This window comes from Heterocephalus glaber, unplaced genomic scaffold (genome assembly GCF_053883595.1).
Source record: "Heterocephalus glaber isolate CG9 unplaced genomic scaffold, H.glaber_assembly_v1.0 deba00001564, whole genome shotgun sequence".
In the NCBI taxonomy this organism is placed as follows: domain Eukaryota; kingdom Metazoa; phylum Chordata; class Mammalia; order Rodentia; family Bathyergidae; genus Heterocephalus; species Heterocephalus glaber.
Window position 1 is genome coordinate 4,350,846 of NW_028258351.1, and position 24,935 is coordinate 4,375,780.

At 39.7% G+C, this 24,935-nt stretch overlaps 2 protein-coding genes across 10 annotated transcripts in view; one reads left to right on the forward strand and one right to left on the reverse strand.

Annotated features, from left to right (window-relative positions):
* The window catches only part of Acaca (acetyl-CoA carboxylase alpha), a 301,033-nt gene extending 292,325 nt beyond the window's left edge, over positions 1 to 8,708 (reverse strand). For all 4 annotated transcript variants that reach the window (XM_087191888.1, XM_087191890.1, XM_087191887.1 and 1 more), the window contains exon 1: positions 8,117 to 8,708. In XM_087191888.1, coding sequence (XP_087048014.1) covers positions 8,117 to 8,184 — 68 coding nt within the window. In that variant the 5' untranslated portion in view covers positions 8,185 to 8,708. The remainder of the gene's footprint in view (positions 1 to 8,116) is intronic.
* Positions 8,673 to 24,935, forward strand: part of Tada2a (transcriptional adaptor 2A) — a 57,921-nt gene continuing 41,658 nt past the window's right edge. For 2 of the 6 annotated variants that reach the window (XM_004870413.4, XM_004870416.4), the window contains exons 1-4: positions 8,673 to 8,794; positions 11,155 to 11,276; positions 19,248 to 19,354; positions 20,694 to 20,753. In XM_004870413.4, coding sequence (XP_004870470.1) covers positions 11,252 to 11,276; positions 19,248 to 19,354; positions 20,694 to 20,753 — 192 coding nt within the window. In that variant the 5' untranslated portion in view covers positions 8,673 to 8,794; positions 11,155 to 11,251. Of the gene's footprint in view, positions 8,795 to 8,974; positions 9,130 to 11,154; positions 11,277 to 19,247; positions 19,355 to 20,008; positions 20,064 to 20,693; positions 20,754 to 24,935 lie in introns of those variants that run through there. The other 4 variants (XM_087191908.1, XM_021248661.2, XM_004870415.4 and 1 more) reach the window with 4 other exon arrangements.

Consider the following 24,935-nt stretch of genomic DNA (forward strand, 5'->3'; position numbering starts at 1 on the left):
GAGGTTGCATATAGTAGATGAGGGTTAGCATAGAAGCTTGAATCTCTGCTATGTGTCTTGCTTAGTCTCTCAGTGTCTGCACCAGTAAGATGGAACACTACCTCCTTTAAAGAGTTTCTCAGAGATAAAACAGGAGAATATGTACACAAAGAGCCTCCAACAGTAGCTATTTTTAGTACCTAGGTGGGAGGGGTGCCCGGCTGTGTCACTTTGAAGAGTATGTTTGTGCGACTGTATGATTAAATAGTAAAAGGTTTCAGAGAAAACTGTTGTCCTTGACATGATTATAGATTCTAAAAATTAATAAAATGAGCAAACACTGAAAAATGTGTTTGGCTGTGTAAAAAATAACCAATTACAGTCATTTACGTAAATAGCTTAACATTAAAGGCCTAATTAGCATTCAGCACCATAACAATTACATATCATTAAATATGCATCAGATTAACCTTGTGAGTTTTATTTGATTAAAATAGTAAAATACTCAAAGAACAGTCTTATAGTTAATTGCTCATAATATGTAAGTCTGTTCACTATTTACATTAATTAAATGAGACATAGCGGGCCAGGGATTTAGCTCAGTGGTTCCGCTGCCTGCTTCGAAAGCGCAAGGACCTGAGTTTGGTCCCCGGTACCAAAAAAAAAAAAAAAGAAAAAGAGACATAGCTTCTAAATTTTTCTCCACTTGACGATAGGCTGGATTATCTATACAATACTAGATTGGATGTATGCATTTGTCCTGTGACCTGTGAGACAATATGCACTTTAATTAGTTTTCTGTAGATGAGCAAGAAGTTAAAAAGGAGATACCAGAAGAAACTCTAGGAGATAGGAGTTCCTGATTCAAATAATGAAAATATTCTAATGTAGAGCACTAGTTAGCCTAGCTAGAACAACTTCTAAATAAGACCCAGGATATGTACATATAGCCACTCCCCCAAGATGATTATAAACTACATGAATTACAAACATGTGCTAATAAAATAAAATGAAAAAAGATCCAGGGCCATCCTGTGGAGCACTTCAAGAACTAAAATTACACTAGGCCTGGTAATACATGTCTGAAATCTCAGTATTCTGGGAGGTTGAGGCAGAAGGATCTCAAGTCCAAGCCCAGCCTGGGCAGCATGACTTAGCAAGACCCTAACTCAAAATTAAAAATAAAAATGGTTGGGGATGTAGCTCTGTGCAAAGGCCCTGGGTTCATTCCTAGTACTGCAAAAAAAAGAAAAAAAAGGGCTGGGGATTTAGCTCAATGATTCCACCACCTGTCTGGCAAGCTCAAGGTCCTGAGTTCAACCCCTGGTACCCCAAAAAAAAGAAAAGAAAAAAAAAAGAATTAAAATTATAATTACTACTTACTTTAGATATTTTGCAAATTTAAATATTTTCATTATTTTATGTATGTACATTTTTAATAATTTATTTGACTTCCTACACATGAACTAGATTCTACACATGTATATATTTTCTTACAAAACTCTTATGAATTAGATATTATTTTCATTTTACATGTGAGGAAAAAAGACACAGAATGATAAGATCTTGCCTAAATTCCTGAAGGCGGTAAGGATTCAAATTCAGGAAAGCTTCAAAGCCTATGCTTTTGTAATTATGTTTTTGTTTTGTTTTGTTTTGTTTTTTTGGTACTGGGGATTGAACTCAGGCCCTTGTGCTTGCGCAGCAGGCGGCGAAACCACTGAGCTAAATCCCCGGCCCTGCTTCTGTAATTATGTTAAAACTGTGTCAACTTCCTTACAAATATTTCAAACATTTATTGAGCACTTATTGGTTGCAAAAGAGTGGAGATCCTCTGTCATCAAATGATACCAAGACATTAGGAGCCTGTCTTGACAGTGAGAAGGTGGAGGCCCTGTGCATTAGGCTGAAAAGTATGCAGCAAGGCTGCCGAGTAGGAATGTTTCCATGTTCTATTAAACAGATCCTCTCAGCCCTAGACTAGTTCACCTAACTTTTTTATACTCTAGCCAAATCCTGGCTACTCATGGACTAGATATCCTGAACTTTTTGTGTGTGAGATGGAAGTCAGTAAGGTGAGGAAGAGACAAAAGAGATGAGTAACAAAGACCTGGATTCAGGAAAACAATGGTCATGACACTATGAAAATCTTAATACCTGCTAACTCTTCCATTTCAAAGAGTAACAAGCAGCTTACTAGTTACATTTGTATAGACCAGGTTTGTTTTTGATAAGACAGCATTCTAAAAAAAATACCTTGGGCTGGGGATTTAGCTCTGTGGTTCCGCAGCCTGCCTCGCAAGCGCAAGGACCCAAGTTCGATCCCTGATAACCAAAAAAAAAAAAAAAGAAAACAACTAGAAAAAATAGCCTGGTATGTTGGCACACACCTGTCATCCCAACTACTGCATTTGTGAGGCTGAGGGAGGAAGAATGTGATTTTAAGACTATTCTGGGATACACTGAGAATTCAGGTTCGGCCTGGATTGCATAGCAAGATCCTATCTCAAAAACAAAACAAAATAAAACTACAATAAAAAAGGGTTGGGGATGTAACTCAGGGGTAGAGTGTCTGAGTTTGATCCCTAGTACCTCAAACAAAACCAAACCAAACCAAACCCCATTTATTTACCTATAGCATGTTTATTTAAAAGTTTATTTTTAAATTGACAAAAACTATATAGTATGCAACATGTTTTATTATATGTATACATTGTGATATGGCTAAATCAACATATTAACATATTCTCACAGGCATGTTTTTCATGGTGATGAGAAGATTTATTTAGTTATCTATTTATCTTGGTTTTTTGAGACACGGTCTGGCTATGTAGCCAAGGTTGGCCTTGAACTCATGGCAACCTTTCTACCTCAACCTCCCAAGTGCTGGGATTGCAGGTGTGTGTCACCACACCTGGCTACGATGAAAACACTTAAAATCTACTGTCTTAGTAATTTCTAAGCAAACAATATATTGTTATTAACTGTAGGCACCACATTGTGTGATGGCTCTCTTGTCTAACTAAAATTTTGTATCCTTTGGCCACCACCTCCCCAATCTCTGCCCATTCTGCCCCTGGTGACCACCATTCTACTCTGCTTTTAGAGTTCACACACAAGTGAGATCACAGCATTTGTCTCTTTTTTTTCTTTGTTTTTGTGATGGTTTTTTATTTTTCCCTTTTTTTATTAGTATTGTTTGCAGTACACAGTTAAAGCATTTGTATTTCTGTGCCTGGCCTATTTTACTTAACATAATGTCCTCCAGATTGATTCATGTTGTTGCAAATTATAGGATTTTCTTTCTTTTTTGGGTTTTTTTTTTTTGGTACTGGGGATCAAACTCGGGTCCTTCCACTTGTGAGGCAGGCATCAGAACCACTGAGCTAAATCCCTGGCCCTTGGTTTTGTTTTTTCTGAGTTAGGGTCTCGCTATGTAGTTCAAACTGGACTTGAATTCATTATGTAGCCCAGGCTTGCCTCATACTCTTGGCAATCCTCCCGTCTCTCGGCAATCCTCCCATCTCAGCCTCCTGTGTACTGGGATTACAAGTATGCACCACCATGCCTGGTTTTTTTCTATTTTTTATAATAGCCACCCTGACAGGTATGAGATGCTATCTCAGTGTAGCTTTTATTTGGATTTCCCTCATGACTAGTGATATTAAACTTTTATTTTATTTAGTAATGCTGGGGATCAAACACCATGCATGCTAGGCAGATGGTCTACTACTGAGTTACATCCCTGGCCTGAGCATTTTTCCCTACACCAGTTGGCCATTTGTATGTTTTTCCTTTTTTCTGCAGTTCTGGGAAACAAACCTAGGGCCTTGAACATGCCAACCAAGCACTTTACCACAGAGCTACAGTCTTATTTCCTGGTTTGGGGGGTTTTTTGGGGGTTTTTTTTGGCAGTGATGGGGATCAAACTCACATTGGCCCTTAAATCACATTATTTGCTTTCTTGCTGTTAAGCTCCTTATATACTATATTTTGGATATTAACCTCTTATCAAATATGTTGCTCACAAGTATTTTCCCTCATTCTGTAGGTCATTTTTTTACTTTATTGATTGTTTTCTTTGCTGTGTGGACAGATCTAGTTTTATTCTGGCCATGCTACCTAGTACATAACTGAATAACGTAGGGCAAGTCATTTCACCTCTCTAAGTCTTGTCTTTGTGGGATGCAGTAGGGTCCTTTAGTACAATTTTCTTCTTTTCTCACTTTGAGATCCTAAGGCTCCTCCTACCTGTGCAGAAACACATCAGGCAAGGAGAAATGGCTGTGTTTAAGTAGATTAGCAGGTGTTTCATCCCTTCCCTGGCAGACTGGTCATGGCAGGGTAGATTCCATTATATAAGCGATCTAGAAACTTTCTGTCAGGGAAAGGTTTGATTGCTCACTTCCTTTGACAAGAGTGAGCCCAAAGAGAGAGAGAGAGAGACACACACACACACAGGGAAGGGTCCCCTGAAGGGGAGGGAAGGAGGAGAGCAAGGGTGCAGCATAGACAAGGGAGGATCATAAAGCCAGGGCTTCAGTGAAAGTGCCTTAGTATGTGAACCTCAAAAGCTGTAACCCTTGGGGTGCTGGCTCTTTGTGAGGTGAAGTGCTCTTCCCACTGACCCCATCACAGGAAGGCTCCCTGCCTCGAAGATCCCCTGTGGTCGGACAAGTGGTCTGTTCTAGGTCCTCAATCTCTAGCTAAGTTTACACAGATGTGGTGTATCTCAGCAGAAAGGGGAGGAAGTCGAGGCCTAGAAAGCATGGCCAGATTTTTAAATATTTTCTTTATCTATTTGTATACCAAACTACAAGGAGCCAACTCAGTTACATGAAAAATATGGAAGATTAGATGAGATAAAGTTTATAGTCTCTAAGCACTCAGGATATAAGAAGTAATTAGACATATCGGAGCATTATTTTCATAAGGAGGGAGGCTTGTAAACTGCATTTTTGTTTCTAACCACAGTAGCTAAGTAGCTGAGGAGGAACTTTTGGGATACATTTGGATATAATTTTCCTTGTTGGGTTTCTACTTCAAAAGTCAACTTCTTTAGTTAAAAATGAAAGGATCTGGGCCAGGGATTTAGCTCAGCGGCACTGCGCCTGCCTCACAAGCACAAGGTCTCGAGTGCAATCCCGAGTACCAAAAAAAAGAAAAGAAAGGATCTGAGGAAGTAGGATTGCTATTAGTTCGAGGCCAGTGTAGGCTACAAAGTGAGTTCAAGGCCAGCCTGAACTAGAGATCTTGTCTCAAAAAAATTTCTTTAAAAAGGACAAGAGGTGTTTTATCAGGTTCCTCTACAGAGACATCTAGTGAGGAAATAAGGAATTTGGTCACTTTTGCTATGACAGGTTAAATACAGAGTACACTGGGATATGTAAGTGGGCTACCTAATTCAGCCCTCGGGGGCTCAGGAGAAGGGTTCCTGAGGAAGTAAAGTCCATGACGAGGTAGGCAATACATTGGCAAAAGCAGCTAGGAAGTCATTGCATGGAAGAAATGGAGGTACTTCCATTTGACTGGAGAAATGAATTGTCAGATGGGACAGTGATGATAAAGATACTATACCGGAAGAAGCTAGACCCTTAAGGGTCTTCTATAAACAGTGACCTAGAAATTTATTGTCCAAATTTATTGTTCACTTCTGAGGGTGAACCAAAGCAATAATTACTTAGGGACAACATGTGTAGTCCAGGAACTGACTGAGCAAATCAGGTCTGTCTACTCATAAATCATATCCAGGTGCTTGGATTGCCTTATGAAAGCACAGAGTGCATATTTTCTTTTTATATTCTACATTTTGCCTGAGTAATTTCATTAATACCCTTGATTTTATTTGTTCATTTCACAAATATTTGTTGAGGATATATTTCTGAATGATGGAGTTACAAAGAAGAAAAGACTATCTATTCTCAACCTCTGGGGAAGACACAAAGAACCAATTCTACTACAGTTACACAGTTCTAGCCCTGACCTTTCTACTAAGCTCTAGACTCCTATTCATCATTTACAGTTAAAATGCAAAACACCAATCCTAGACAGAACTTCTAATTTTTCCTCCAAATCTGGCCTTTCCTATTCCCTTTATCTGATTTTGTAAGTGATGCCACTATCACAACATTGCCTAAGGCAAAAACCCCGAAAAGCCTTTCACCAGTTTTAGCCTTCCCCACACTGTGCATTTTAATTTGTCTGGGTCTTTTTTTTTTTTTGGTACTGGGGATTGAACCTGGGTCCTTGTGCTTATGAGGCAGGTGGCAAAACCACTGAGCTAAATCCACAGCCCTGTCTGGGTCTTTCTTAAGCATGCTAAATTGGGGCTTAGAGTTAATTTTTTTTTTTTTTTTTTTTTTGGTACTGGGGATCAAACTCGGGACCTTGTGCTTTTGAGGAAGGAGGAGGAACCACTGAGCTAAATCCCTGGCCCTAGAATTAATTCTAAAGAGGGCCTAACATCAATTGAAGAGGAAAGGTAATTTCCAGGTGGCTGAATGCTATGTTTTAGAGGCCTCCTCCCCCATACTGGGCTTTGAACCTAGGGATATTCTACTGCTGAGATACATTCCCAGCCCTTTCATTTTATTTTTTTTTTATTTTTATTTTTTCCTTTCATTTTATTTTGAGACAAGGGTTAAGTTGCTTAGGCTAGCCTTGAACTTGTGATCCTTCTGCTTCAGCTTTCCTGAGTAATTAGGATTACTGGCTTGTACCACTGTGAATGCTGCTTTGCTTATTTTTAAATTTTTATTCATTGTTTATTTTGCAGTACTGGAGATCAAACCCAGGGGCACTCTAGCACTGAGTTGCATCCCCACGTCTTTATTTCTTATTTTAAGCTAGGGTCTCATTAAGTTTCCCAGGCTCACCTGAAACTCTCAGTCTTAGGAGTACAAGCTCCCACCACCACATCTGGCAAATGCTGTTTAAGTGAACAGATCCCAGTATTAGATGGGTTTTGTTCCACAGTAGTATGACATGATATACAATCTGACTTCTTACTACGTTTTTGTTGTTTGGGTTTTTTTTTTTTTTTTTTTTTTTTCAGTGCTGAGGATTGAACCTAGGCCTTTATACATGGTAGGCAAGTGCTCTACCTCTGAGCTACATCTCCAGCCCGTCAGGTGTTCTTTTATGTTTTCTATCTTATTTTTCCAATTTGCTGTGTTCTAGCCTTTTGGTCTCCTTGCTTCTACTCTATGCCAAATGAGTCCCTGTGTCTGGGCCACTGCACTTGCTGTCTCTCTTCTAGTTTCCCTCTAGCTTCCTTTCTCATTAAATGATTAGATTTCTGTTTATGTGACTCCTCTGCAAAGAAGCCTTTCTTGTCTATCCTAACTAAAAGACAATTCTCACGTCACTTTTTTTTGGTACCAGGGATCAAACTCACATCACTTTTATCCATTTATCTTGCCTTATTTTTCCATAAAACCACATTACTGGACATTATCTATTAGTAATACATGTGCATTGCTTGTTGTCAGTCTCTCCCACTACTATATGAACTCTACGAGGCAGACTTTGCTTTGTTCACTACTAAATTTCTAGGACAGCGTCTGCCCATTAAATATTTGTTGAATGAATGAACAGATTTTAGCATATATCATATGTAAAATACCCTGTGTTTATTGACATGATGGATAGAAAAATGCCTAGAAGGTATATATCAAAATCTTAACTATTTATTGAACATGGTGGGAGATGGTTTTCACATTAATTTCCACTCATGCAAAATTTCCTGTTCTTTTTTTTAACCTTGAACTTGTATTACACATACTAAAAAACGAATAGAGGGTCCACACAGGTAGGAAGTGTACGTGAATTCTAAAAGAAGTTGAGCAAAATTTATCAGAGACAGACTTCTGAATACATACAACAGCATCAAGGTTAAGCTAGCTAGGCCATGGTTTAAATCCCCTTCCTCAACACTTCCTAGCAGTGTGACCCCAAATATGTACATACATGTATATATATTCACCCCTAGAAAATGGGGATAATACTGCCATAAAGCTGTTTTGAATGAGACCATGGGTGTAACCTGCTTTGTACAATGCCAGGCATGCAGTAAGTACTCAACAAATGGTAGCTATCATAGTAATCACTACTAGTAGTAAGAGATGTTGGGACATACCTAGCCCTCAAGATTGAAATCAGAGTGGACCACCACATCCTCTCATCATTGCACCTCCATTTGGGCATCTGAAGCCCAAAAAGGGAATGGTTCTTCCCAAAGGAGATACTGTCGACGTTCCAGGAGCCTCTGAACGAACGTACCCTCTTCACCAGAGTCTGGTTAATCCATGAGCGGTACTGCGTGGCCCAGGCTGGAGAGACGGCCACGGCTTGCTGTCCTTGGGCCCAGAGCCTCAGCTTCAGTTCCCTTGGAGGCAACAGGGGCGGGAGTGGGAATGTTATCACAAAACCCAGACTGTTCCAGCCGAGTCGGCCTCACCGCACTCCAGAGGGGACCAAACAGCGCCACCAACAGGAAGCCTCCGGCGACGGGCCAAACGCCACATGGGAAAAAGTGATCACGGGTCAGAATCAACAGCCAGGCAAGCAGCTTGGCTCCATCCTCCCAGTCCTCAGGCACCCGGACCTCTGCCGGCGACAGGCACAGGCGAGGACCAGGGATGAGGAGGAGGGACCGAAGAGTGGCCGAGAATGGGGACAGGGAAGGGAAAGGGCGGGGACGGAGGCGGTGGCTGCGCGGCCCGGGAGCGCGCGCGCATGCTGGGAGCGGGCACGTAGGGCCTAGGGCAGCGCACGCGAGCCGAGGCAGTGCGCGGCCGGCCGCTCCTGTGTTGAGGTAGGAGAAGCTTCGAGATGAGGCGCTGGGAGCTAGGGCCAGCGCGAGCCTTTCTAGCAGGACTGAGGGGAAATAGAGTCTTGGGGTGCGGGGTACGGCGACAGAAGAGCGCGGCGAGCGGCACTCGGCCACGCCGCACTGTGGGGGAGGGAGGGCGGTGCGCGGCCCCGCCCCCAGTCCGGCGGCCCCGCCTCCGTGCGCTGGTCTCCTCTCTCCCATGGAGCGCTCGGGGACTCTGGTCTCTGCCGCTATGTGTCGAGCCCTTCATCGACACTGAACTTGCACGGAGGTGTTTTCGCTCCACTTTAGAGCTCGGACTTAGAAAAAATAATGAAGTAAGGATTGGGACGTTGGCTGCAAAACTGCAAAGCCTCCCCTTCTGTGCACCACGCGGAATCCGGTCCCTCACAGCACAGTACTTACCTTTCTCCTTCCAGTAACTTTCGAATTTGGATCTGGCGTCCATCCTCTTATGGATGTTAGTGTCACAGTATGGTCTTTGTGAGAAGAAATGAGGAGAGGAAGGAAAAAAAAGATTCTGCTTTTTGCAGTATTATGCCTTGAAACGTGGAGTGTTACCATGGCGATGTAGGCACACCCATGTTGATAGCGGCACAGGTGGTAATAGCTAAATCTTGGAAACAGCCCAAGTGCCCATCAGCCGATGAATGATAAAGAAGATGTGGGGTTTTGTTTAATACAATGGAGTACTACTCTGTCATAAAGAAGGATAAACTTGAGACCTTTCTAGATAAATTGGTGACCATACTCTTAAGTGAAATCAAACATACATGTGTAAATATCATTATTTCTCTGGTGTGAGAAACAAAGGGTAAATAAGGACCAAAATGTCTAATAGATATTATGAAATAGGAAGAAAATGTTTAAATGGGAAGGGGAGCTAGGGAAGGGGGAGGGAGAAAGGAAGGAAGGAAAAGAAAAGGAATAGTAGTAAAAGGAAACAAAGGTTTTGTAAAGTCGGGAAGAGGGATTGAAGGGAGGGGAGGGGAATGGGAAAAAAGAATTAAGATATAGCATGTACAGGTACAGATTCCCTATGATGAATGTTATGTATATTTAAAATGTACCGGGCTGGGGATTTAGCTCAGTGGTTCTGCCACCTGCCTCGCAAGCGCAAGGTCCTGAGTTTGATCCCCGGTACAAAAAAAAAAAGATATATCATTTTTGCTGGGGATTTAGCTCAGTAGTTCCACTGCCTGCCTCGAAAGCACAAGGTCCCAAGTTCGATCCCTGGTACCAGGAAAAAAAAAAAAATATATATATATATATATATATATATAAAATATGAAAATTTCAGAAAATAGATAAAAAGTTATGGGGCTATACAGCAGAAGTTATGGGCCTATCAAAGAAAGGCTTAGTGCGAAATACGATTTCATTCTTCCTTCAAAAACGATACTCTGGGGCTGGGAATTTAGCTCAGTGGTTCTGCCGCCTGCCTCACAAGCACAAGGTCTTGAGTTCGATCCCTGGTACCAAAAAAAAAAAAAAGAGAGACTCTGTACATTTGTTCAAAGAGCAAATGAGTAAACAAATATATGTTGTAATAGATAGAGTTCCTTGGTTTTCAGGTTGAAGTTTTATTGAAAAGATAAATTAGAGAGGAATTACACAGTTGAACCACAAGGGCATAGGGATCTCAACAGCCAGAGATCATGGACCAAATTCTTGGACTAATGAATGACTGAGCTCCAACTGCTTTCTGTCTTAATACAATCCAGATTTCTAGGGCTAAGCCTGGTAGTGCACACATGTAATCCCAGCACTCTGGAAGCTGAGGCAGAAGGATTGCCTCAAGTCCAGCCTGGGCTACATAGTGAGTTTAAGGCCAGTTTGAACTACATAGTAAGGCCCTGTCTCAAAAGCAAAAACGAAAACAAAAAACTCAGATTTCTGTAAGAAAAAAAAATCTGGTGTATCTTCTGTGGGTCTAGGGATTTGGTATGTGATTGGCAGCCCCACCAATACCATAAGAAATACAGGATAATCAGTTCAAGGAAAAGAGAGCTAAAAAGAAAAGTGATGCTTAAAAAAAAGTGATGCTAGGCAGAGAAAAATAGTAGTTGTTCATTAGAAATATGTAACATTTACAAAGGACTGGCTATGGACTAGGAGCCATGCTGCATTATATGGGTTTTGATATTTGATTATGACATTTAATTCTCACAACTCTGAGAGGTGGATACTATTATACCCATTTTACAAAGGAGAGAGAATTTTACTGAGGTAAAATAATTTTCTCAGCATTACAAAGTGAGAAGGTGGTAGAAATAAATATGTTATCTTCTCGTCCCTTTGGATGTTTGTCTAATCCATGTGCCACTCTTTTTGTTCTTAAGGAGTCCTCAAGCGTTGGTGTATGTGTTGGCCAGTTCTAGATCTTGAAGAAGTTGTGCACTGAGGACGGTCAAAGCAGCAACCTTTGGCAATTAAGGAATGGACCGTTTGGGTTCCTTTAGCAGTAAGTACAATGGGAACAAGTCTCAAGTGAATATTAGTAGCAAACTGAAGTACAAGTTGGTCAAGGAAGAAAAATAAGCCCTTTGAAGTTAAGCAGTAATGGGCTATGGGTCTGAGTCCAAAGGAATTATGAGTTTCAAATCAAAACAAACTCAGCCAGGGCCAGGGATTTAGCTCAGTGGTTCTGCCGCCTGCCTCGCAAGCACAAGGTTTTGAGTTCGATCCCTGGTACCAAAAAAAAAAAAAAGACAAAATAAAATCAGCCAGTTGTTATTGTCTCCATATCACATATGTATATATGACACAAATATATTACCCTGAGTCTAAAACAAAGCTGAATGGACCAGGCATGATAGGATTAACCTGTAGTTAAACTTAACCAGTGGGGTGAGCGGGGTGGATAATGTTTTATACCACAGTAGGATAACTGCGGTTGACAATAATTATATATTTCAGAATAGCAGGAGGGCTGGATTTTGATGTTCCCAACACAAAGAAACAAATTTCTGAGGTGATGGATCCACCACTTGTCCTGATTTAATCATTACACATTGTATACATGTATTGAAATGTCACACTGTACCTCATAAGTATGTATAATTATGTGTCAATTAAAAATAAAAATAAATTTTAATGAAATATTTTTCTTTAATTAAAAAGGCAGTGGGATTTCTTTTTAAAACCGATAACGTATTTCCCCCTTTTAAGTGGCACCACTGTTCTGAGAGTAAACTACAGTAAAAATAATAATGCAGAGAATTATGGTATAGTTATATGTGTGAAATAAATTTAAGTCACAACAGTGGAGTACTTTTGGGGTTTTGTTTATTCAACAATTTTTTCTTCTGTTTTTAAGACAGAGTCTCGCTATGTAATCCAGGCTAGCCATGAATTTACTCTGTAGCTCAAGCTGGCCTTGAGCTCTTTGATTCTCCTGCTTCAGCCAACCAAGTTCTGGAATTACAGGCTTTTGCCACCGTAACTGGCTGCTTCAGCAGTGGTTTTTTTTTCCCTTCCACTGTGGTACTGGGGATTGAACCCAGGCTCTTTACACTGAGCTAAGTCTCCAGGCCTTTTTATTTTGAGACAGCCTCCCTAAGTTGCTCTGGCTGGGCTCAAACTTGCCATCCTCCTGCCTCAGCCTCCCAGAGTGCTGAGATTATAGGTGTGTACCACCATATCCAGCTCTTTATCAGTTCCATAAGGAGCTCTAATTTACTCTTTCATCATACTCATATAAATTTAGAACAGAATGGAACCTTCAGATGCTCTTAGTTCAGTCCGTTTGTTTTACATATGGAGAATCTAATAAATTGTTTTGATGATAGGCACATAAACTAAAATCCCTCCCCTCCTAGGGCTGGATTTGCAGCTCAGTGATACAGCATTTATCGAGCATGTGAAAGGTTCTAGGTTTGATCTCCAGCACCATACACAAAAAAGTATATGTAAAAAACAATTGTTAAGTTTAATTAGAAATACATATATATATTTTTTCTTGGTACCGGGGATCAAACTCAGGTCCTTGCGCTTGTGCAGCAGGCGGTGAAACCACTGAGCTAAATCCCCAGCCCCTAGAAATATTTTTAAATGCAGAGAGAGTTGTAAGAATAAGAATACAGGTGTCCGGGATTTAGCTCAGCGGTTCCACTACCTGCCTCGAAAGTGCAAGGTCCAGAGTTCAATCCCCAGTACCAAAAAAAAAAAAAATCTACCTCTAAAAGAATAAGAATACAAAGAATATTCATACATATTTTGGTTTTTCCCTTGCAAATAATAAGCAACCCATGGAGAGAAAATTTCAGGAAAAAAAAAAAATGCTGTTTCATCAAAATTTCTCCCTTGATATCTAGTATCTCTTTTCTCTCTCTCTCTCTCTTTTTCTTTCTTTTTTTTTTTTTTTTTGAGACAGGGTCTTGCTGTGTAGTCCACCCTGGCCTTGAATTCACTATGTAGTCTAGGCAGGCCTGGAACTCAAGTGACGCTTGTGCCTCAGCCTCCTGAGTGCTAAAATTATAGACTACCTCGAACTCACGGCAGTCCTCCTAACTCAACCTCCTGAAAAGTCGTATTCTCAAGGAACAACAATATCTTTATTCTTTTTATGTACATGCATATATAGACAAATAGATTTATGATATATCCATGATATTAAAACTCTGTAGAGGAGAAAAAAAAAAACTGTAGAGGGAGACAATTGTTTAAAAAGGCCTGAGCTGTTGGCATGGTAGCGCATGCCTATAATCCCAGCACTGAGGAGGTTGAGGAAGGAGGCCAGCCTAGATTACACATAGTGGATTCAAGGCCAGTCTGAACTACATATCGAGACCCTGTCTCAAAAAACAAAAGACCAAACCAAACAAAAAAAGGGTGAGTCACACTTGTTTTTTTGAGACACGGTCTTGATACATTGTCCAGGCTGATCTTAAACGCCTAGACTCAAATAATCTGCCCACCCTGGCTTACAGAGTCTTGGAAAATTTAGCATCTTTAGGGTTTTTTTTGGTACTGGGGATTGAACTTGGGTCCTTGCGCTTGTGAGGCAGGCGGTGGAACCGCTGAGCTAAGTCCCCGGCATCTTTAGGTTTTTGCTTGATCAAATCTTTATTATAATGACAGCAAAAGTGTATTTGGAGAAATACCACTCAACTCCTATATCTCTTCCACTATATTTTAGTTTCTGTGACCTCTTATAGTTATCCAACTTGATTATTCTGGTTTATCCTTTATTTCTTTTTGCAAAGAACAGAGGATGTATTTTTTTCCGTAACTTCTTATAGGGATGATAGCAAATTATATATGTTCTTTTGTACTTTGTGAGGTTCCCCCCCCGCTTTAATAGTAACTCCTGGAAATACTACATTAATTTATAGAGATTGTCCTCTCTCTCTCTTTTTTTTTTTTTGTGTGGTGCTGGGGATTCAACCCAGAACTTCACACATGCCAAGCAAGTGCTCTACCACTGAGCTACACCCCCAGCTTCCATTCTTTATTTTAATAGTTCTATAATGGTCCATTTATTGGTAGTACCAGTAGTTTATTGAAATAATATCCAGTGCTTGGCCATCTAAGTAATAAACTGAAATCACAAATAATGTTTTAAAGCATAATCTTGGGAAGATGTATTTTGGTTATTGGAAATGTGTATTCAGAGTAAATTTCTAGAAGCCAGATTGCTGGTTCAGAAAATAATGCAATTTTGTGTAGATATTGCTAAATTCCCTCTATAGAGCTGAACTATTTTACATTCCCACTAGCAATATATGAATGCTCATTTTCCCACAGCCCTGCTAAGAAAGAATATTGTCAAGCTTTGGAATTTTTGCTAATTTCATGAGTAAGAGATTCTATCTCAGAGTAGTTTTAATTTTAATTTCTCTTATGAATAAAGCAGAACAAGTTTTGCTTTTTGTTTTTTGTTTGTTTGTTTTGAGACAGAGTCTCGCCTTATAGTTCAGGCTGGCCCTGAACTCACTGTATAGGCCAGGCTGACATTGAATTTGTGGTGATCCTTTTGCCTCAGCCTTCTGAGTGCTGGAATTACAGGCTTGTACTACCACGCCCAGCCAGAAAAGTTTATTCATGTACATATTGAAGGCCATTCTTATGGCCATCTGCACCCCATTTTTTGAGATGTGGGTCTGCTGTGTTTTCCAGGTTGGTATCCAACTCTTCGGTTCAAGCAGTCCTGCCTCAGCTTCCCAGATATTTGGGACTACAGAAGTGCCACCATGTCTGACTTTTTTTTTCCTCCCAGTGCTGGGGATCAAACCCAGGGCCTCAGGCATGCTAGGCAAGTTCTTTGCATATTAGGAATTTCAACCCTTCATCTGTCATATATTTGCAAATATTTTCTTCTGCTTAACAAGCTTTTTTACTGTTTATAGTGTTTTTGTAAAAAAAAGTTTTTGTTTTTGTAGTAAACTTAACTAATTTTATGCCTCTGATTTTGAATGACGGGTTTTTTTGTTGTTTTGGTTTTGGTTTTGGTTTTTTTGTGTGCGGTACCGGGGATCGAACTCAGGACCTTGTGCTTTCGAGGCAGTCGCGATGCCACTAAGCTAAATCCCTGCCCCTTGAATGATGGTTTTTAAAAATCCTTTCTCTACTTCTAGATCGTAGAAAAATTCTGAAATGTTCCTGGGGTTTAGCTCAGTGGTTCCGCCACTGACCTCGCAAGCAGAAGGTCCTGAGTTCGATCTCTGGTACCAAAAAAAAAAATTCTGGGATACCTTTCGGTTTCCAAAAAGGACATTTGACTATATGTATCAAACATTTCAAAAATACTCTACAAGTCTCTGTACATGCCACGATTCCAGTTACAGGAAAATATGTATCCTGAGAAACAAATATGAAATGTTGTACATACAACGGTATTGATCTTAGCATTTCATTTTGTTTTGTTTTTGTAGTTCTGGGGTTGAACCTAGCGATTTTGTTCTGAACTATATCCTTACCTCTTTTGAGACAGGTTCTTGCTAAGTGGTCCGGGCTGGGCTTAAACTTGAGATCCTGTGCCTCAGCCTCCCAGAGTGCTAGGATTACAGGCACGCATGGCTTCAGCAATCTTTATAATAATGAAAACTGGAAATGCCATAAATAATATAAATGCCTACCCATGGGTAACTGGTTAGAATAACTACGAGACCTAATGATTTATCTTTATAATTTCTTTTTTTTGGTACCAGGGATCAAACTCAGGACCTTGCGCTTGCACAGCAGACGGCGAAACCACTGAGCTAAATCCCCGGCCCTATCTTTGTAATTTTTTTTTAATACTATTTTTATTTATTTATTTATTTAGGTTTTGGTACTGGGGATCGAACTCGGGTCCTTGCGCTTGTGCAGCAGGCAGTGAAACCACTGAGCTAAATGCCTGGCATCTTTGTAATTTTTAATAATATTTTAGCCGAGGATTTAGCTCAGTGGTTCTGCTGCCTGCTGCGCAAGCGCAAGGTCCCGAGTTCAATCCCAGGTACCAAAAAAAAAAAAATAATAATAATAATATTTTAGAAGTCTCTTTACTAACTGGAAATGAAATACATAGATAATATATACACATGTTTTTAAAAAAAATAATGGCCTAACTAATAAAAGATAAATAATTTACTTAATGAATTAATGCAACTTACAAGTATCTTAATGTGTTTAGGCAGGATTACAATAGAAGACACGATGACTTAAGTAGTCAGTTGCTTGTATCCATATATTAAAACACTGAATCACAGAGCATCTTACAACTACAAATGTAAAATGATTCAGGTGTATTGTATTAGTGACTAAGAAATATTTCAACCCTGAGTAATTCCTGAACAAAACACAATCTCTTGCTAGGTGTAGTGGCATGTGCCTGTAATCTCAGCACTCTGGGAGGCTGAGGCAGAGTATCACAAATTTGAGCTCAACATGGGCAATTTCAGGAGCACCTGTCTCAAAAAGAAATAAAGAATTGGGGATGTAGTTCATTGTGAAAGCTCTGGATTTAATCCTCAGTACTGAAGAAAGAAAGAAGGAAAGAAAAAGCGAGTGAGTGAGCAAGCAAGCCAAACACAATCACTTCTAGGATTACATGCAGTTGCCTTACTAGAAATGTATACTAAAACTGTCAAAAATATTTTGCTTTGGGGGTAAGGGTATAGTTCAGTGGTAGAGTGCCTCAGATGCACAAGGCACTAGGTTTGATCTCCAGCAAAATATATATGTATGTATGTTATATGTAATATGGATCTGGGTCATGTGAAGTTTTTCATCTACTTGAAAGCCTGGTGGCATGCTTGAAAGTTGCACATGAAACAAGTCAGCGTTTGGTTGTTTAGGCCTGTCTTGAGCACAGTAGGAAACCTAGAATCCCTACTCTGCCTACAAAATGCCAGGAGTAAAAAAAAAAAATTCCTACTCATTGTGGCAACAAAAAGCACCTCCTTAGATTTTCACAATATCTGTCTTCCTAGGAAGTAGTTGAGAGCCACCAGGTTAGATAATTGATACAATGGAATATTACTCATACATTAAAAAGGACAAAGAAGAAGCTCAGGCCATAGTTCAGTGGTAGTGTGCTTGCCTAGCATGTATAAAGTCCTGAGTTCATTTCCCAGTACTGAAAAAGATGTAAGAATGACAATGAAGATATATGTATACGGCCATGAAAAGGTGCCCACAATATATTATCCAGTGAAAAAAAAAACAGGCTGTAAAACACGTATAGTATCCTACTTTTGTTAAATATATAGACATAAATAGAACAAATGGTTGAATAAATATTTTTCAAAATGTTAATAATGGAGGACACTTCATACTTTTCGGGTCTAAACTTTAAGAACTATAAATTGGGAAAAAACTAAATTGGATTACTTTTACAAAATAATTGCTTTTTCTTAATTTTAATTTTTAATTTTTCTGTTTTTTAGTCAGGGTCTCACTGTGTAGTTTAGGCTGGCCTTGAACTCATTGTTCTCCTTAGCCTCCTGAGCCCTGGGATTACAGGGGTGCACCATTGTGCCTGGCAGTAATTGCCTCTTTTGACATAATGTTTAAAAACTACTTTTGTCAGTGGCTGGTGCATTTTTGTGAGGAAAGTTTGAGGAAAGAGAAGCAAGCTTAAATATTAAAAGAACAGAGCTGGGTGCAGTGGTACATATCTATAATCCCACTACTCAGGAGTCTGAGGCATGAGCATCGCTTGAACCTGAAGAGTTCAGGGCCAGCCTGACCAATATAATGATACTCTGTCTCTTAAACTAAAACAAGAAGTGAGAGAATAATTTGGTAAAAATTGGCATCTAGTACTTAATAAAGCTTTTGGGGTTTTTTGTGTTAAAATTTAAAATGGGAGAAGTGGAGTAGTTAACTGCTCCATTTAATTAATTTGAAACTACTGCTAGCTGTACATTTCTTTATTCTGTCATTTTCCTCCATGTCTTTTTTTTTTTTTTTTGAGACAGTCTCGCTCTGTAGTTCAGGCTGGCCTCAAACTTGAGGCCATCCTCCTGCCTCAGCCTCCCAGTCCTGGGATTACAGGCATGCGCCACCGCACCTGGCTCTCTTATTTTTATCTATTTTCTTGTGGGTTTTTTTGTTTGTTTGGTTGGGTTTTTGGCGGTACTGGGGATAGATCTTGGGACCTTCCGTTTGCAAGGCAGGCAGTGGCACCACTGAGCTAAATCCCTGGCCCTGTTTTGGCTTTTTGAGATAAGAGTTTCACTATGTAGTTTTGGCTGGCCTTGAACTTTCTTCTAGAGTGCAGGGATTACAGGTGTGTGCCACCATGCCTGGTTTTGTTTTGTTTTTTATGACTTTAAAGAGTTTGGCTGTATGTGGTGGTGGCTCTTGTTTGTAATTGCAGCTGCTTAGGCAGAAGGATCACAAGTTTGAGACCATCCTGGGCAACTTAGCAAGACCCAGTCTAAAAGAATAAAAAGGACTAAGGACATAGCTCAGTAGTAGAGTGTCCTTGGGTTCAGTCCCCAGTACCAAAAAAAGAAAAAGCTCCTTACCTTAATTTCTTGGAGGTGTACTGCTGCCATTAGAATTGGAGGAAGATCAGCTGTCTTCTGTTGCTACCACAGGAGAAAGGGAGCTTTTTCTGGGTTTAAATTCCAACTCAGATGTGAAGTTTAAGTCCCAAGATGGTTTAAAGGAATTCCCCACGCCCAACTTTTTATTATGAAAAATTCCAAGCTTATGGAAAAGTTGAAAGAACAGTACTGATTATTTGTATGCTGCTTGGTGCCTAGGGTGCTTTTTTGCCTAATTGCTGTTTGAAGTAATGGGTACACTGTGGGAAGGAACAAAGCTGCCCTGAAGTAAAAAGGAACATTTTTGTGTTTATTTGGAATGAGGTCATGTTGTTTCCATGTAATTTTCAACATAAGTTTACTCATCTATGTAGTCATTTACAAATTCTCCCTTTTTTGCACTTATGCTAATCATAAGGTGTTTTAAAGCTGGTGTGTTTTTTTTCTCTTTATTTCAGATGATCCCTCTGATAAGCCACCTTGCAGAGGCTGCTCCTCCTACCTCATGGAACCTTACATTAAGTGTGCTGAATGTGGGCCACCTCCTTTTTTTCTTTGCTTGCAGGTAACTCACTAGGGAGAGGCTTGCCTCTCTTAGCCTAGTTTTATGGGTATAGTAATTCAGAGATTACTACAGATTGCTTGGGAGGAGCATGCCTTATTAAATCTATTCCTTCCAGTCAGTCTTGTCTTAATGCATTTTACCAATGAAAAGTTGAGGAATAGCAGATGACTGAGACTGATGACTGTTACACAAAGTGTATTAGCCTAATGCTTAACACTTTTTTCCAAGTAAATTTAAAGTATTAGGATTTCAGAAATCTGAACTAGAGGATTGTTACATTTGATGACACTATTTTATTGTTTATTGAAGAGTGATCTCAGTATAAGTGACAAAAGGACACACTTATTTTGTGGATTGTGATGTTAATAATAATACACATATAAGTGGTTTGTGCCTGGCACTATTTTGGGTACTTTACGTGGATTAATCCTTAAGTTACCACTATAGTCTTATGAAGTAAATAAATATCCTCATTTTATAGATGAAACTCATTCAAAGAACAGTTAAGTCATACAGCAAAGACCATGTTTTATCAGACCCAAGTCACTGTATTGATCATAAACAACATCCCAGTTTCAGAAATACTGAAATGTAGAAATGGCTGGTGAAATTTTTTTGTTTTGTTTTGTTTTTGGTACTGGGGATCGAACTCAGGACCTTGTGCTTGCGAGGCAGGCGGCAGAATCACTGAGCTAAATCCCTGGCCCAGGTGAAATTTTTGATATGCTTTTAATTATAAGATAAATTCTGATTTTAGAGTTTTAAAATACGGAAAAGTATTGTCTTAGGATTGCTGAAATATTGTAACTATGGAACAGGGATTCAAATTTAGGCAGTCTGATTTCCAAGGCTCATGCTATTATGGAGGGAGGAGTTATCCCAGGAAAAAGTATCCCCCTATACTCAACAAGCTTTTCATTTTGAGGACCCTGATAAGCTGTGGTCACAGATACACCATCCTGTTGCAGCTGCAGACAAGATTAATCCTTAAAAAATGTCACAAGAATAGAGCACCTGTCAACTATCTCCTAGCCTTTAAGCATTTTTTTTTTTTTGGTACCAGGGATCAAACTTGGGATCTTGTGCTTGCGGTGGAATCACTGAGCTAAATGCCCAGCATTTTTTTTTAACAGTAGCAAAGTTTATTTGAAAAAGCAAAGGTGAAGGGTGAGGGAGAAACTGCCTCTGCAGAGCGAGCTTGGGCTGAGGAAAAGAGGAAAAAGCAAGATAAAAGTACACCTTGCAGGACGTAGGATGGGCTATTGTGAGGAAAGCCACAGTAGCTAAGTAAGCATTTTTAAAAGTAGCTTTTAGTGACTTAGTTTTTCTCTCTTTGCAGTGTTTTACTCGAGGATTTGAGTACAAGAAACATCAAAGCGATCATACTTACGAAATAATGGTAATGATGAAATTGCTGGGAATTTCCCTTTGTTTTTCAAGGGCTGAATGGGAATTAGTGTTCTTTATCTCAAGTATCTTTTTCTTTTCTTCTCTTCTGAATTTGATAATCATCATCCAGTAAGTTTGTTAGAGTTTTGTGAACCTACTAAGTTCTTTTAAGTACAAAACGTTTCGTTATTGTGGTGCTAGGGATTGAACTATTTAAAAAATAGTGTTATATACTCAGATTTTTGTTTCAAATTCAGAAGGTATTTTTAAGAGAGTACTTTTCAAGATTCTCTGATGCAAGGATGAGAGGTATCCTGCTTTTTAGGTTTGTTGATAAACATTATGTGACCAGTATTTGTAGTAGTCGTCACTGCATCCTAAGAGGCCCCCCCACCATGGGGTATTGAACTCAGGGCCTTCACACTGAGCTACAGTACATTCCCTCTCTCACCTTTTTTTTTGTACCAGGGATCGAACTCGGGTCCTTGTGCTTGTGCAGCAGATGGCAAAACCACTGAGCTAAATCCCCGGCCATCTCTCACCTTTTTGAGACAGGGTCCTGCTAAGTTGCCCAGGCCGGGCTTGAACTTGGGATCCTCCCAGGTGCTGAAATTACAGATGCGTATCAACAAGCCCAGTATTTCTATGTGGTTCATGTTGCCATTGGTGAAGATCCTGTCTGGCACTCCATTCCCCTGCCTTGGGGAAATGAGTTGTCCTGTGAGAGTTAAATTATATGTATACAGAGCAATTAAGTTAATACTTTGCATAAAAATGACTTTAAAGAGGCAAACTGGCTTATAGGCTAGTATAAGAATTGGCTGTAGGGCTGGGGATGCAGTTTAGTGGTAGAACATTTGCCTAGTGTGTGCAGAGCCCTAGGATCAATCCCTAGCACCGCAAAAAAAGAAAAAAGAAGGAAAAAAAGAGAAAGAATTGCCTGTGATTTAATTGATTGTATTGCTACCTTTAATGTAGGACTCTCCAAGCCCTGGCAGGAAGAATGGTTTATTAAGCCTAAGTGTGTATCAGGTCTATTCCGCAGGTATATATCTTTGTCAAAATAGTTTTATCAGCTTTCAAAGCTATTAACTGTATAACTCAATCTCCTAGTTCACCAAGAAGTTTTAATTTTTTTTTTTTTTTAACCGGGGATCAAACTCAGGGCCTCACACTTGCCAGGTAGGCACTGCACCGCTGAGCTACATCCCTGGCCCACCAAGCAGTTTTTGACATTTGGTCTCCTATGTAGTTTTCTTGCAAGAATGAATGTTGTCTGACTTGACAGTAATAATTTCACACTGTAGGTTAATTATTTGGACTGTATTAGTTTTCTGTAGCTGCTGTAACAAATTACCAAAAATTAAGTGGCTTAGGACAACACAAATTTATTACCTCAGTTTTCTAGATCAGAAGACCTTTGCTACAGTCCCATAAGGCTGAAATCAAGGTGTTGGTTGGCCTGAGCTTTTTTTATGTGGAGCCTGTGGGAAAGAACACTTGTGGGCTCATTCAGGTTGTTGTCTGAATTCACTGCCTTGAGGTTATTGGAATTATGCCACTGTTTGCTTCCTTGTTGTTGGCCAGGACTTGTTCTCAGTATCTGGAGGCTGCCAGCATTCCCTAGCTCCTGGCCTCCTTTTGCCATCTTCAAAGCCAGAAAAACTGGGAGTCCTTGAGGGTTGTGGATGAAATGATTGGAACTTCTCTGACTTCCTATCTTATTTCTCCTAAGTGGAATCTTTCTGATTTCTGCCTTCTCTTTTCTGAGCTGAGTCTGACTCTTCTGCCTTTCTCTTCTGCTTGATTGTGGTGGGCTCACCTGGATAAGCCAGGATAATCTCCCTATTATTGGAATTATCTATAGTGTTCCTTCAGGGCAGTACCTAGTTAGTGTTTGATTGAATAATCAATGCACAGCGATTTTGGGAGCAGAGGGAGAATATCTTTAGAAATTACCTTATATTTACTTCAATCTCCCTCTCCCCCTCTGTTTTTTAAATCATTTACTAGGTTTTACTTGTTTCTTAAAAATTCAGAAAGAAAAAAAAAATTTAGAAAGAGTTACCAACTCCTTACTATGAATATAATCATTATGTACTATAAACATGTACTAATAAAAATTTAAAAGTTTGGGAAGAGATTCTGGGCATCTCTTAGGATTAGGATTGCTGTGAGTTCAAGGCCAGCCTGAAGTACATAATAAGATTCTGTCTCAAAGAATTCCTAGAGCTAGAATATAATTTTTCTTTTTTTTTTTTAAATCTTGTGGTGGTGGGCTTGACATGCTACTGCTGAGCTACATCTCTAGTCCCCAAACTTATTTAAAACAACAGTAAAATGATTCCTTAAGGGATAATTCTGTATAGCATGGGCAAGTTAACAATCATGCTTATCTAAAGTGGGAAGCTGACCACGAGCTTTCTTTAACTGTTCTGGGCACAAGTCTTCTGCATAATGGTAAAAACACTTGACTAAATTTCACTTCAAGTCCACTTAGTTCTGATTACGTCATCCTTTTCTCACACATTCAACACCCATATAAACACATTTCAGAGTTCTGTCCTGTCCTTTGGGAGCTTTTCAGAGTTACTAATACTCTTCCCTTTTTTGGCCAATCTTAACTACTTCAGTAACTTTTCTTCTGTGGGAATGATGACCAAATTTTGGCTTTCTACATGTGAAGCCACTGAAAACTTGAGTTTTTTGTTTTTTTTTTAAACATATGAAGCCTCAGATAACATTAAATGGTTTTCTGTACTTTTGTCATCTCACAGTGCTGTATTTTAGGAAGTTACTCATGCTGTGGTGGGTGGTGCATTAATCAAGATTTCTGAGTTCTGTAGACCTATTTTTGTCTTATGATACTTAGAACCTGAACGGGTGAAGGCACACCCTTTATACCATAGTTCTTAGTGCATAAGAAGCACAGATGAGGTTCTTAGAATTGTTAACTCTCTGGGCATTGCTGTTAGAAGATTCTGGTTCAGTAGGCCCAGGTTGGGTCCAGGAGTTGAGTAACATTGATTTAAATTTAAGAAAAAGTGCTTTATGCCTCCCCCTCCTCCATAGTATAGAAAGTTTTTGTTTCACAGTGAAGTGGATAAAGGGTAGTTAATATTCTACAATACAGTTTATTTATTTATTTATTTTTTGGTACCAGGGATCGAACTCTGGACCTTGCCCTTGCGAGGCAGGCTGGAACCACTGAGCTAAATCCCCAGCCCTCTACAATACAGTTTAAGAAATAACAGGCACTTCACCTAACATTTGAGTTGTAATATTTCCAAGTACTTATGGTACTTGCCAGACTGAGAGTGATTACTATAAATTTGATAGAAAAATGGACTCTGAAATTTCTCTTGGATCTTACAATACCTCATGGAGGGGATAGGCATATTCACAGTATGTGCTTGGATCAAAATGTGTTGCTTATTGGTAGTATAATTTTACTATGAGAGATTTGTGGAGGGGTCACAAAAAATACAGCAAGTTCTGAATGTAATTTGAAGACCTCTTGTGTCACTTTATTTTTACTTTTTATTATGGAAATTTTTAAATTTACTGTAGAGAGAATGCTATTTGGCTGTCTGATGTTACATAGGATCAAAACATGAAAGTAACAACTGTTTTATTATCTCCCATAGTTTTTGTGACTAGGGATTTTAGGCACATTGAGGGTGGTCCTCTGGTCCTCAGCTCCGCCTGAGGTAGTGAGATTGTGGAAGTGAAAGAGGCTTTTTTCACACATCTTTGGCACCTCATTAGGATAGCTTAAATTGATTGGGGGTTAGCTAAAGCATCTTAACTGCCTATAACTGGTTTTTCTCCAGATAGCCTCTGGGTTACTCTCTCTCCATGTGGCCTCTCCACATTGTCTTTCCAACTAGGAGACTAGATTTTTTACTTGGTGGTTTAGGAATACCAAAGTAGAAGCCAGCCAGGTGTTGTGGTGCATGTGTTTAATCCCAGTACTCAGGAGGCTGAGGCAGAAGGATCGCTTTGATTTCAAAGCCAGCCTGGGCTACATGGTGAGTTCAAGGCCAGCCTGAACTACATAGCAAGACACTGTCTCAAAAAACCAAAACAAAGGGCTGGGGATTTAGCTCAGTGGTTCCGGCGCCTGCCTCGAAAGTGCAAGGTCCCAAGTTCAATCCCTGGTACCAAAAAAAAAAAAAAAAAAAACAAAGTA